The sequence below is a fragment of the Lathamus discolor genome, chromosome 6 (assembly GCF_037157495.1).
Source record: "Lathamus discolor isolate bLatDis1 chromosome 6, bLatDis1.hap1, whole genome shotgun sequence".
NCBI classification, from domain to species: domain Eukaryota; kingdom Metazoa; phylum Chordata; class Aves; order Psittaciformes; family Psittacidae; genus Lathamus; species Lathamus discolor.
The window spans coordinates 84,058,803-84,072,370 of NC_088889.1; the positions used below are offsets into that span (position 1 = coordinate 84,058,803).

Below are 13,568 nucleotides of genomic sequence, written 5' to 3' on the forward strand. Positions count from 1 at the left end.
ATTATTCTGTAACCATATGCATTTATTGTAATTTACAAAATTTTCTGAATAAGGCCTTTCTAACATGGAAAAGGTGCTTATAAAGCTTTGCCTGTGCTACTTCAAGTGTAAATTTCAAAGTCTAACTGGTTGCTGTTATCTCTGAAATAAAAATTGATAAAACCTGCTGTGATGTAGCATATTACAACTCATGGATCTCCTGGATTTTTACCAAAGTGCAGGTAACTTCCTGTTGCTTCCATCAATGTTTATTTAAGGGCAGATTCAGTCCTGGTAACTGTATGAAAGGACTTGCCCCTCAAAGGTGAGAGCTGTTGCTTTCATTAATAAAAAAATGCCTCCTTTTCTGGCCACATGCATGTAAATGCTGAAGTAATTAATTCTCCATGCACTGTTCAGTCTAACTTCAGTTATTACTCTATGTGCACAAAGTCGAGTTTGAGTGCAAGTCATTTCAGAATTGGGGCCATGCTCTATATATACACCAGAGGTTTATTACCTTTCATTTCCAAAGAAATTTAAATTTCATTATGATAATTGATCTGTTTGCTATAATGGGTGAACTATATAAAGCCAAGTATCGTAACAGTTATCATCTGCATATTAAAAGGAGTTTAAAAATCACTGTTGTAATTAATATACTAACAAGTTTGTGTTGTGCATTCATTTGTTGGGTTTTTTTCCTTAACTATTTTAGATCACCACTTTCCTCTATGGTTTTTGGCACCAATGCTTTATTTACGAAGCCTGCCCAATCTTTGGCTCCAATGCTTGTGGTTACAATACTAAATCAATTTGGATATGAGAACCTGAATAATGAAGTTGCTCAACCTGATCCAAGGTGAGTTCAAAAGGGATACTTTAAATCATAGAAATTAACATGAAATAATCTCAAAACCAAATTAATCTGCAATTAGTTTGCATGAACTGCACTTCAAAAGCATGAGTGCTTTATTTTCCTGTTGTTTTTTATCTGTGCAGGAATAGAAATAGTTTTTAAAGGAATCATTTCCTAAACAATACACATGAGGGTATCTACCTGATTTTGAAACAGAAAGGATACATTTCAGTAGTTGGCCACCTCCCATTCTATTGCAAAAAAGAAAAGAAATCTTTGAGATCACCTCAAGATAGATGTTGTCCTGGCTTTTGTGTTTTGTTTATCTCATAGACCTACTTCCATAAGTACATAATTCTAACAGCGTTGCATCTGAGATACGTTTTTGTCTGAGAGAAAGCAGTATAATTACTGGAGGAAGGGAATTTGCCTCAAGTAGGAGTGTAATTTTGGCTTTGATAGTACTTACCATTCTAATGCTAATGATTTCATTGCAGTCCCTGGAGACCTTAATACACAGGTTGCTAGTTAGCACATTGGAAATGCATGGGCTTTTATAAAAAAAATAATAAAGAGGGAATCAGTACACTGAAAGGGTCAAAGGCTGTTTATTTATGACCAACAAGAGGAAGTGGCAACATAAGGAATGACTGAAGTCAGGGCTAAAAGGTAAAAATCAGTCTTGATAAGGATTTGCTTGAGAGAACAACCTTAAGAAATACATAGAAGACAATTGTATGTGAACTTTTGTGGAGGGAGCTCTTGAAGGAGAAAAGACTGGTCATGTGTCACCTGAGGCTGGGAGAATGTGTCGTATTTGAGGAATTTTCTAAAGAAATCTCTGAGTAAAAACATGGCATGAAAAGACAACAGGTGGTCTTCAGAAAAGGATCCTGACACAAGCAAAGAAGGCTTAACTTTGAGGCTGTGTGTGAGAACAGTTGATTTTATTTTAATGCATTCTGTCGATAGTCAGCCAGTGAGATGATGTGAAGAGGACATGAACCTCATTATAATGTCAAATAAGATGGGTGATCTTTTCTTTTGCAGAAGAGTCATAAGTTGAACTGGATGTGGATATGAGAGGGCTGAATATATTAATCTTGATGATTCAGAGAAAATCAGACTTAAAACATAAAACCTGCAGTTCTGATCCATTTCAATCAGAGAAATGATACCTTTGTGGATGGATTTTAAATCACAGTAATTACAAATCTGTGGGGTTTTTTTCTCCAGTAAGTAGACTCTGGACTACAGCAACAATATATTTCTTATATAGAGAGCTGAAATACTTTGAATGCTCAGTCTCTAAACCTGTATTTTCACTTGAGTCATGCTGAAATTTGATTTATTTAACTAGGGCAAGAAACAGCATAAAGGTACAAAGCTGAGATCAGTTAATCAAGGAGCACCTGAATTATATTTCTTTTGCCCATCCCTTCGAAAATAATTTCTTAAATCTGAAGTAGCCTGCGCAAGTTTTCTGTATGTATATATGTGTGAATGTGCATGGCCTTTGCTTTGCAGTTGGACTACTGTGTGGGCATACAGTCCACAAAGACCAGACTACTCAGGATTGTTTCTAGGGAGTCAGTTTGCCTATGGCAATGTACTCAGACCATTGACTGAGCTAAAATTACTTACACATATTAAAACCCTATCAGATCTATCTCAGATTTCAGCCATATGCAGATAGCTAGAATACACTTGCCTCAGGACAAAGCTGGTTGGGGTCAAAGAGAAACTGAATACAGGAGGTTGCTTAAAATGTGCTCATACTGTTTGGGAAAAAAGAAAAAATCACACATGGGAATTACATATAATGAAGTGTTCTCATCAGTTCCAATACAATCTCGGCTCCACTGTCCTTCCTTCTTCTCCAAAGCTGGCAGCATCTATTAAGTGTTCTGGGAAGCGTTTACTTAATTAGGTATAGTGTTAGTGAATTGTGAAGATGGCACAGAGAACCTTTATTCTGCATTAACAAAATGTTTGGGCACTGAATAAATATGTCTTGAAGAGTTTCCAGCAATGTTGTTGACTGGGAGGAGAGAGAAGGTGCATTCCAAAACCATAAGCTATTTGCTGAATCTAAATTACTTAGTTTTTCTTAATATACAATTAAAATTCTTAATGTGGAAAGTTAAACCATAGCAACAATGAGGAAGCAGCTAAGCCTGGAAACCATTTGCAGGCACATTAGGTCAATAAAATCATCAGTAGTAGTTAGCACGGCTTCACCAAGGGGAAGTCATAATTGGCCAACTTGATAAACTTCTAGAATTACATGACTGGCCCAATAAATGACGTAAAAGTGGTGGATATTGTCTACTTGGTCTTCAGTAAGACCTTTGAAACTGTCTCCCATAAGATCCTCATAAAAAATCATTTGATATACAGGTTGGATGAGCAGACAGTGAGATGGGTTGAAAACTGGCTGAATGGCCAGGTGCAGAGGGTTATCAGGGGCATGAGGTCTAGTTGCAGGCCAGTAACTAGTAGTTACACTAGTGATGTATCCTCAGGGTCTATACTGGGCCCAGTCCTGTTTAACATCTTTACCAATGATCTGGATGATTGGGCAGGATGTACCCTCAGGAAGTTTGTTGATGACACAAAACTGGGAGGTGTGGCTGATACATCAGAGGTCATGCTGCCATCCACAGGGATCTTGAGAGGCTGCAGAAATGGGCTGACAGACCCTCATGGTTCAACGAAGAGAAACGCAAGTCATGCACCTGGGGAGGAACAGGCCCAGGCACCAGTATATGATGGGACCACGCAGCTGGAAGGCAGCTTGGCAAAAAAGGACCTGGGGCCCCTGGTGAACACCAAACTGAACATGGGCCAGCAATGTGTTCTTGTGGTAGAGGCAGAGAATAGCATTATCTTGGGCTGCCTTAGACAAAGTATTGCCAGCAGGTCAAAGTTTCCCTCTGCTCAGCACTGATGTGGCCACATCTGGAGCACTGTGTCCAAATGCGGCCTCCACAGTACAAGGGAAACATGGACATACTGGAGAGAACCCAGCAAAGGACCACAGGTTATTAAGGGACTGGAGTATCTATGAGGAAAGGCTGAGAGAACTGGGACTGTTCAGTCTGGTGAAGAGTCATGAGGGGGATCTTCTTAATGTGGATAAATATTTTAAGGAAGGGTGCAAAGAGGTTGGATTCAGGCTTTTTCCAGCGGTGCCCAGTGACAGTACCAGATCAGTGGCATAAACAGAAAAACAGGGGATTCCCTCTGAACATCAGGTAACACTGTTTTATTGTGAGGACAACTGAGCAGGGGAACACGTTACTCAGGGAGGTTGTGGACTCTCCATTGTTAGAAATATTCAAAAGCTGTCTAGACACAGTCCTGGGCAGCTGGCTTGAGCAGGGGTTTGGAGCAGGTGACCTCCAAAGGTCCCTTCCAACCTCAATCACTCCATGGGTCTAAATCTGTGAACAAAGTTCCACTATTTAATGCTAGTGAAAATATGGATATGTTACAGATAAACAGTTGCTTTTTATATACAGATCCTGCCTGTCACATTAGGGTTTTTTTTCACAGTTATTTCACAGATGCTCTTATAAAGCAAAAGAATCTTAGTAAGACATAACTTATTATCTGTGTTTAGCTTGGGGGATGTTGTATGTTTTATATATTAATGTTCTGTGGAGTGAGTGGAGAAAAGTGTGGTTTTGTATTCTCAGCAACTTTCCAGGCTTTTGCTGTAGTAAAACACATTTTCCAGCAACGACTTTACTGTTGAAAATGATAGAGCATCATTATTCACACTTATTTTTTTGTAATATTGTCATTTGATTTCCTCGTTCCTCCTTTCTTGATGTATTGCTTACTCAAGACCATATGGAATGCTGGAGCTCAGAAACTTTCTCAATGACTTCTACTTGCATATCAAAAAAAGGTCACAGCTTCCAAGGGAAGGGTATGTCTTTTTCTCCCCTACTTCATCTATCTTACACATTTTATACCATTTTATTAATAGCATACTGCCTTTAGAAGTCGCCTTCATAAATATGCTCTTTGGTGCTCATCTTACCCTGTATCAAAAAAAGATAAATATGTCTATCAAAAGCTGTCTGCTGAGACCAATCATATATCTTCTGATTCTTATGCCTCCAGCAAAAAGTCTGTAAGATGGCACGACCTCATCTACACTTCATCATTCCAGTGACCTCATTTTGGTTCTTCAGCTGTGTGATGGCTCCTTGACATCCCTCATGATAATGATATTTCATTATTGCTTCATTAGAGCACCAGAATTCCATTAAGAGTACCAACCAACTATAAGCTGCTGGGTTTTAAGCTTTGCCTCTCTTCTGTTGCTATCATGCTGTTGAGCAATTCACACATGTATGTTTTCTGCTTCAGTAAAGACCACATTCCCAAGCAGCTTATTAGGGCAACTGGCATGTTATGAGTGAAATTCTTACCCCAGAAGACCTTTTGAGACAGTAGTTCATCATTGTCTTGGTGCCTCTCTTACAGTTGTACCCTTTAGCACACCCAAGCTGGTAAGACAGTGAAGATTTTATACAAAGAGTAAGATTCCAGAAGAAAGAAAAGTTCGGTCCCCTTTGTCTTTTATCTGTGAGGTACCATAACACTGCCAGGTGGATTGTTAAGATTCATCAGAAGTGAGAAAATGATTATTGCTAAACAGTGATTCTAGTGCTGGATTAAGCCAGGCATTCTGCAGACCTGGACTGTCTTTCTCTTCCTCTGTACCAAAGCCTTTGAACTGACCATTCACATCATCAGGTCCTTACTTACCAGTATTTTCTTCTGCCTCGGTGTGCTTTCTTAGTCACAGTGATGTCTTCTTCCTTAGGAGCAATCCAGTACCTCTTGGTTTCACATCTGGTATCATAATTCTGAAGTGTGACTTCTGCTATGAATAGTGTGTATCTCTTCCAGAAGTTGTCTTCCTTTTTGGTGTAACCTTATTCACACATGAGGTTGGCCAATATATTGTACACATTTCCATGTGTTACACATGGTTCTGTATACAGTAATATACACATTATACCACATTCTTAGGGAATTTGGTCACTATATATCAGGTAAGCATTTTGTAGTGGAAGCTAGTTTAATGAGTATTTCTAAATATCCCTAAAATTTGAGCAGTAGCTTGCAGAATTGAGTAGTCCTATTGGGACTCAAATCCAAAAAAATCCCAAAGTTGATTTTTTTTTTTTTTCCTTTTTGTCCATTATCAAAGCATTACCTGCCCATATGGCTTGGGGGTTTTCTGTTTGGCTTTGGCTATGGAAAAGATACCTAGTTTAAAATCTCCCTCTTCTGGAGAGCCCCTACAATTGCAACTAACTTCTCGTGAAAGTGTGCTTTTCAAATTCATTCTTCAGAACGCAGTAATTTGACAGCAACTCTTCATTATTTATTGGAGGCACTTTCAACTGTTAATACTTTCATACTGAATTACTGGAGTACATGACATTCTATTCAGGGTGTTATTAGGGCTGTTTATGAAAGATTTTATGTTTTATTCCTGTGTGTGCAAAAAAATTTAGACATGGAAATTTCTGAAGTTACTGGTTCAGCTGCTACTATAATGAAATCTGAGCTCTGCTCTTGATTTATCCCAGTCCCTTAATGAAATATTTTCCCATTCCTTGTTCCGTGTACCAAAGATATTTTTCATAATTCCTGCAGTAAATTAGGCTTTTACAGCACAATGGATAATATTGTTTTCTTAAACCAATATTGTTCCAGTGAAACCAAATCAGGATTGCACCGGTGCGAGTGATTTTGCAGATGTTCTTTCTTCTTTTCATCCTTCCTGAAATCCGTGTATAAATGGAATAATTTTGCTAATAAAAACTGCTCTTCAGTGTGCAGAACAGGCTAAGTACAACCCCAACATCCTGTTAACCATGTCTTAGTCCTGTTTCATCTTTAGCTAGGTACATAATTTGTTGGTGGCCTCCCTGCTGACACTGCTCATACAGTTAACTACTGGCAGATGTGGTGTGCATGATGTAGGCGCTTGTTTACTTGTAGATGGACTGAAGATGCAATTGAATACAGGCCAGTAAACAACATCCAAATGGTAAATTATTGTTACTGCCAATAAGCATTGGCTATGCACCAGTGACCTGCTAGTGAACACTTCCAGTCTTATATGTAGTTGCCCAAGTGATTTAGTAATTCACTTGTGAGCCTGTGGGTTTTTTTGTTTTCTTATGTAGCATTAGCATATACATGACTCGAGATCAACCATGATCATTGTATGAGTGTGTATACGTACTAAGGAATAAATCTGGCCTATGATGGAGGTTGCAAGCATTTTTTGTGTTAAATGTAGCGATATATGAGTTGATTCTTTTATGATTCAGAGAAACTTAGGTTTTATTGAAAGGCCTGCTCAAGTTTTTTTAACAGATCTCAGTTTTTTTGGATCACATCCATAGCTGTTCTGCGAGTCTCCTATCTCATCCTTTAATGATAAAGAAAATAATATAAACTGCCTCATGGAGAGAAAGTTCATTTAGGGGCTGTTTCTCAGCTTGAGTTGACTTTCCTGATATTCAGTAATTAGAACCCAATAATTAACAGAATGCCAGCTGGTAGATAATGATTTTAGCTACTAGATAAATGCCTAAATGTATGCTTTAAGCTGTCAGAAACCATACTGTTAATAAAAGGGAACTCATTTAAGTCCAATATTTTGCTTTTCTTATTCGTATGTGTTGATGCTTTTATCTCTTACTCCTTAGAGAAGATTTAGGTGAGGAGGTAGTATGCATCCATGTGAATAAATGAGAATGAATGTTAACTTCACATGTATTCCTTTTATGGCTTTTATTATCTGTAATAATTTATTTTAAACAAAATAAAATAGCCCTTTACACCATACCTGAATTCTATGCATTAATCAAAACTTCCATCTAGCACTCAGCAACTATAACAACACACTATGTGGATAGCTAGAAGCACAGATTTTAACTTAAGTAAAATAATTTCATATTAAAATGTTTACTTCCGTTTTCTGCTTTTATTTCTCTTCCAGATTTTTCAGTCCTCCTAAAGCTTTTCAGATGCTCTGTTCTAAAATTGGATTATATTGCTTAAATTGATTTCTGTATTACATAATACAGATGTATCCTAGTGAACAGGATTTCATAGGTTGCCTACAGTGTATTGAAATTAACTCTTTGTGTGCTAATTATATCATTTCCTCCCAGCTATTATGAAAGGAGCAAACAACATAAAATGCATATTTGTATGTAGAATTAGAAAATATAATTGAAGTGCATTTGATATCTGCGATATTTGGTTTTAGGATTGATTGTACACAGTAACATGTGTACATGTATATAATGTGAGTCTTTTTGTTGTGAATTGACCATCAAAGTTAATCTTCTTCACCTTGAAAGCTATGTTTCCATCTTCTTCACCAGCTTGTTTTTAGGTCTTCATGATGCCATGTTCTATTTGGTCTGTCTGGTTCCACTCTGCATTGCAGTCATCCAGATCCTGGCGTGGGCTCCCTTTTCAATCCAGAATAGTCATGTAACAGCTGTACACTAAATTTGTAACAGTTGGTCAGTAAATCAGACCGTATGTTCTAAATGTGAAAAAACAAAATTGCATTAAATGGACTATTAGACCAAACACAGTTTGAGCCATTTCAGTGAAGATGCATTCTTCAGCCTATGAAGACTATAACACAGATCACATTAAGCCTTACTGCTGAGCCTGCACAGAGATTTTTCTAGTTCAGTTGTTTTTCTTTAATGGGATTTATCCTTAATTACTAGATAAAGTCGTTTCTGGTATATACTGGTCACTGTTAACTCCTTTGAAGAATGGAGATCAGTTAAAGGAATCCCAGCCCAGCACCTGGAATTCAAGGAAACTGCATTTTCTTCAGCTTCCTGAAAGATGATGGATTAATTCTGCCATGCTTATAGAATGGCAGATCTCTGAAGTTTATCTGGAAGAGCCTGGTGGATACCCCTCATGGATGGCAAAGAGATGAAGAGAAAAAATTGGATGGTGTGTAGCTGACCAGTATCAAGGCAAATCCGACAACTACCACAGGAGAAGCCAAGAGTAGTTAACTACCCCGTAAAAGTCTGTGTAAGGCTAAAGAAGAAAAAGATGAAAATGCTGTTCAGAAAAAGCTCCATACAGCTTCACTGGCTTTCCGAGTGTCTCTAGTTGTGGTAGGCAGATGCAGTTTTCTGGGTTTAAATGGGAAGATTATTTTGAAGGTACCATATTGTTAGTACTTCATATAGAATGCCACTGTGGTAAGGAAAACATTAGTGTGTGGATATAGTGGTGTTCAGTTAGCTGGACAACTCTAAGCATACGCATACTGAATCAAACTCTACCTGCTTAGTAGAGTCACTAACAAACTCACTTGGTGTGCTGACAGTTGAAGTTAATTAATTTCTGATTAATTATTGCCAACAGCTTTTCAGTTATGCTTTTAAATGGATCCTATGATTTTTATAAAAGTTTATTTTGACAGAATTTCAGGAACATTGAATCCTTTTATTTATTTCACACAGATTGTAATGATAAGTTATTATGGTTTTTCCTCCAGTATATCCAGCATGTAATTTTGTAATGATAGATAGCTAAGTATAAAATAATAATTTAATTTTTGTTCTTTATCTTGCCTGGACAAACAATTTTAGAAGCACATTTCTTACAGAGTGCCAGTCACTTGAAAGTACAAGATGCATTGTACGTATCCTGATTTTAAAGTGCTGAGCCAGCTTATTTGTAAGGCTTTACATTTATTGTGATAGGTAACTTGAATAGAAGGGAGTGAAAGAGTGCATTTTGATAGACACCAGTATAATTTAATGAAGAGGTCTGAGACTGGAAATACCAGTGTTTAAAAAGAGTATTTTGTGCCTCTGTTTTCACATTTGCAGAGTAGAAACAATGTTGTTTCCTTGCCTTTTTTGAAGTGCAAAGTGCTTGCAAGCTGATGAGTGAAAAAGTGGGATAGCATTTTTAAATATTTAGATATTCCAAATGAACACTTTGATAGGAATATGAAAATTTACATTAAAATGTAAGAAGGCAGAAGTGTGATGGCATTTTAAGTTGCATTATCGTTTTTTTATCTCTGTCTTGTCACAGATACCATTATTCATTTGCATTGTATGTGCTAATAGCATTATGTAAACTTTCTAGCATCATTTGTATTTACAAATCTAAAAAAATACGAGAGCAGATAGCCATAGATTGTGTGCTTAGATTCTGAATTTTAAAAGACCTACTGCACTCTATGTATGAATTTTGTGCTTGAAAAGCAGGAGGAGCACAAGCCCAAGGAATCTTTGATTCATTCTATAAAGCAGTCTTCTTCCTGATAATTCCTTTAAAATGGTAATGGTAATAAATGGTAATAAATAACTTAAAATAGTTTTCTTTTTCTTTACTGTTTCTGTATTTCCTGAATTTCCTTTGTTCATCCGATCCTCATAGAATATATATCTTGATAGGTGAAAAGGTTATTGTTCCACAAATAAGGTTTCTTAGATGACTGTTACTTAGTTCTAATATTAAATTATTAGAACATAGTGTACAACTGGGAGAGTGCTGTGCTATACAACAGGAAAACTAGTAAGTGGTATGAAGAGTCAAAATTATACCAAGAATTCCTTGAAATTATCAGAATTACTGTTTTTTTCTAGAAAATGTTTGGCAAAGATACCATTTTATTTGCTGAAACAAGAAAGGAGTAAGGGGTGATATGACTGCAGGCACAGTTTGAATAGCCTCTACAAACTTCTGCATCTTTAAGGAAAAGAAAATAGTGGAAGATTTCTAAGCAAGACAGCCTTAAGATGTGAGAGATTACCTAACTGTGTGGAATAAACTAGTTCAGAAAATGAATCTGAGAAATACAGAACAAATTATTTAATATTTAAAATATTAATAATTTTTCAAATTTATTATCTATTATTATCCTATTTGTCTGTCCTATTTCTCTTGCTATAAGGGCAGGAAAAAGGTGTCTTTCGTCACACCAATAGTCAATCCAGAAGAGGACTGGAAAACAGCTTTAAATTCCAGCAGTAGTCTTATTACAATAATAGGTTGGCAGTATGTTATGATTGATGTCACTTACTCTCCATTTCTCTGTCACCCACTAAACTTTGTTATCCTCTGCTAAACCTACATGATTGTTTTTGGCCATGAATCAAGTAACAGGATGATCAAAGGCAAAAGTTCAGTGTCCAGCAACAGCTGGTTTGTCTGCTTTCTCTCCTTATTAGCTAACAGTACTGAGTTTGAAGTCCTGCTGCTGGAAAAATGCCCCAATTTAATCTTGATAATTTAAGAGTGTCTAAAATAGTCTCATAACTGATAAAGAGGATTTAAATGTGTATAATATAAAATATGAAATGCTGTGATATCTTCAGAGAATTAGAAATTTGATGTTTAAATCCCATTCTTGGAGTTTCTGTATAAAATCTGAGAGTTTGGATCTTAATACACCAATTTAATTTTTTCTAATTGAAAATCTATAGGTAAAAGTGTCTTCTAGATTCAAAAGGATGTTATCTAATAGACACTATAGAATGCTAGTCTAATATAGTACTAATACAGTATATGACTAGTGATAGAGTGAAAACACTGAATAAATTACAATAAAAACATATTTAAGTAAGAAAAAATTAGTTTTATTTTTTGTGGAGCTTGCAGGCCTCTGTTCTGTTTTGTACAAAATGACCTGCCCAGTCTCGTGCTGTACTGTGATTTTGGAGCTGCTCAGTAATTCATGAATATACTATGTTGACATGGCTAGTAGGATGTTTACGTTTGAATATGGTTGTGCAGCCTAATGGGTGCTGTCAGGAAAGACAAGCAGGAAGGGAAAGAACAGTTAAGATAAGCCACGTTTCCACAATACTTCTGCACTCTTTCTTATAAAATTAAGCCAGCTCAGGCAAAAGCTTGGTAGTACATGCAGTCAAAAGAATTCTAGCTGCTTTTGTAACAGAACATACAATAGACGTGGGGGAGTTTTCTTAGAGAACTGGACAGACCCACAACTGGGCTTCCTGGATTACCCTTGTGGGGGAGAATTTTAGATAGCTGTCTATGTTTGTTTATCTTAAAGGCCTTTTTCATAATCACTTTCTTACTATTGTTTAAGTAATAGATGGGAAAGTTGTTCTATTGCTGAACTCCATCAGGAAAATTGCAGATTCACATCTTAGAAAACATGAGGCTGTGTAGCCAGCCCTGTCTCTGTGAGTCCTACTCCAGAAGACCAGGCTGCTTGTGATCACCACAACCCAGTTGGTGTATTAAAACCTTTGGGTATGTTTGGGACTGTTCTGGACTTTAGGTATTCACTTGATTGAAGAATTTTCCATCAAGACAAAAAAGAAACAGTAAATAGTTGCAGAGAAATTAGAAACAAAGTGATTCCTTTTTTTTTCTGTAAATACTCTCTCAGCGCATCGATTGCTTTGAATGACATGTGCACATGCTCACAGTTTTCTGAGATTGTACAGCAGTTGGCTACAATTCCACCAGCCTGTATGCAAATGACAATACATAAAAGTTATTACCTAAATATGCATGAATAGCATGTTCTTTATAGCCTGTCAAGAGAAAAATGTGCTTCGTACACAGCTACCATAGCAGGGTATTAATGACAAATGCAACACTGGGTAGGAACTTTGGAAAACCTCATTAAAACATACCCTGGTTGTATAACTACAATGCAAAGACAAAAGCTAGAATATTTCTTAATTTATTTGGTGTGTAATTCATTATCTGTATTTTACATGTGGTAAAATTAAGCTGTGTTTCCCTGTGAACAACATGTAACTGACCTGAAGCAATTTTATTTATCGGTTTACACACTGTGCACAGATGTCTATTTAAAAAGCAGCAAATTTATATTTTGTCAGTTTGGATTTTGATTACAAAGTTATTTTATTCCTGGAGGGAAAAAAAAAAACAACCCAACAACCTAATCTGTCTTTACAAACAAGAACATACATCGAAAGCAGAGAAGTCCCAAAGCAAATAAAAAGAAATAGACAAAAATGGCATCTTAGCCTATCTAGCTAGGGGAGAGAAAAAATCTTTATGTGGAAAACTGTCTCAGGCTCTTATGTCAGAAACTTTCCTTGAGGAGGTTAAACATCAGGGAAAATAAGCAGAAAAATCCTCTGGCAATATTCTGTTACTGCTCCAGTTTTGCTGATTTCCCAGGATAATCACATCCAAGGTTGGATGCAATTAGTGCTTGATCAGAGGATCTTCCAGGTAGAAGCCAGGATCAGTGACATGGTTTAGTGGTGGTCTTGGCAGTCCTAGGTAATGGTTGGACTTGCTGATCTTAAAGGTCTTTTCCAACCTAGTTGATTCTATGATCTCATGGTGGTCTGGCTTCAGTGTCATCCTTACCAGGAAATCAAGGGGCTCAATTCCAGTGTCTGAAATCTGATCAAAAGGAAAGATACCAGTTGCTTGTGGTTGTTAAGAAACATTTTTTAGGGATTAGAGATGATAGCCCTGATGCCGTATTGCGCTGGAATTTGATTAATGAGATAGACTTTGTCTAGCTTTTCTTGCAGTTTCAATTGTATACCAATTTCCTCATTTCCTATGCTATTACCACACACAACCTATGTTTCTGAGAGCGTAAGTGAGAACAGTGGTGCCTCACCCAAACCCACAGTGGCTATGGCTTTTGTTCTAGCAAAGG

General features: G+C 36.9%; 1 protein-coding gene across 5 annotated transcripts in view; it reads left to right on the forward strand.

The window, feature by feature from the left end:
- Positions 1-11,525, forward strand: part of LOC136016706 (transmembrane protein 180-like) — a 21,995-nt gene extending 10,470 nt beyond the window's left edge. For 2 of the 5 annotated variants that reach the window (XM_065684325.1, XM_065684327.1), the window contains exons 6-8: positions 698-841; positions 4,692-4,775; positions 8,272-10,256. In XM_065684325.1, coding sequence (XP_065540397.1) covers positions 698-841; positions 4,692-4,775; positions 8,272-8,401 — 358 coding nt within the window. In that variant the 3' untranslated portion in view covers positions 8,402-10,256. Of the gene's footprint in view, positions 1-697; positions 842-1,888; positions 1,925-4,691; positions 4,776-8,271; positions 10,257-10,530 lie in introns of those variants that run through there. The other 3 variants (XM_065684328.1, XM_065684326.1, XM_065684330.1) reach the window with 3 other exon arrangements.
- The last annotated feature ends 2,043 nt before the right edge of the window (positions 11,526-13,568 follow it).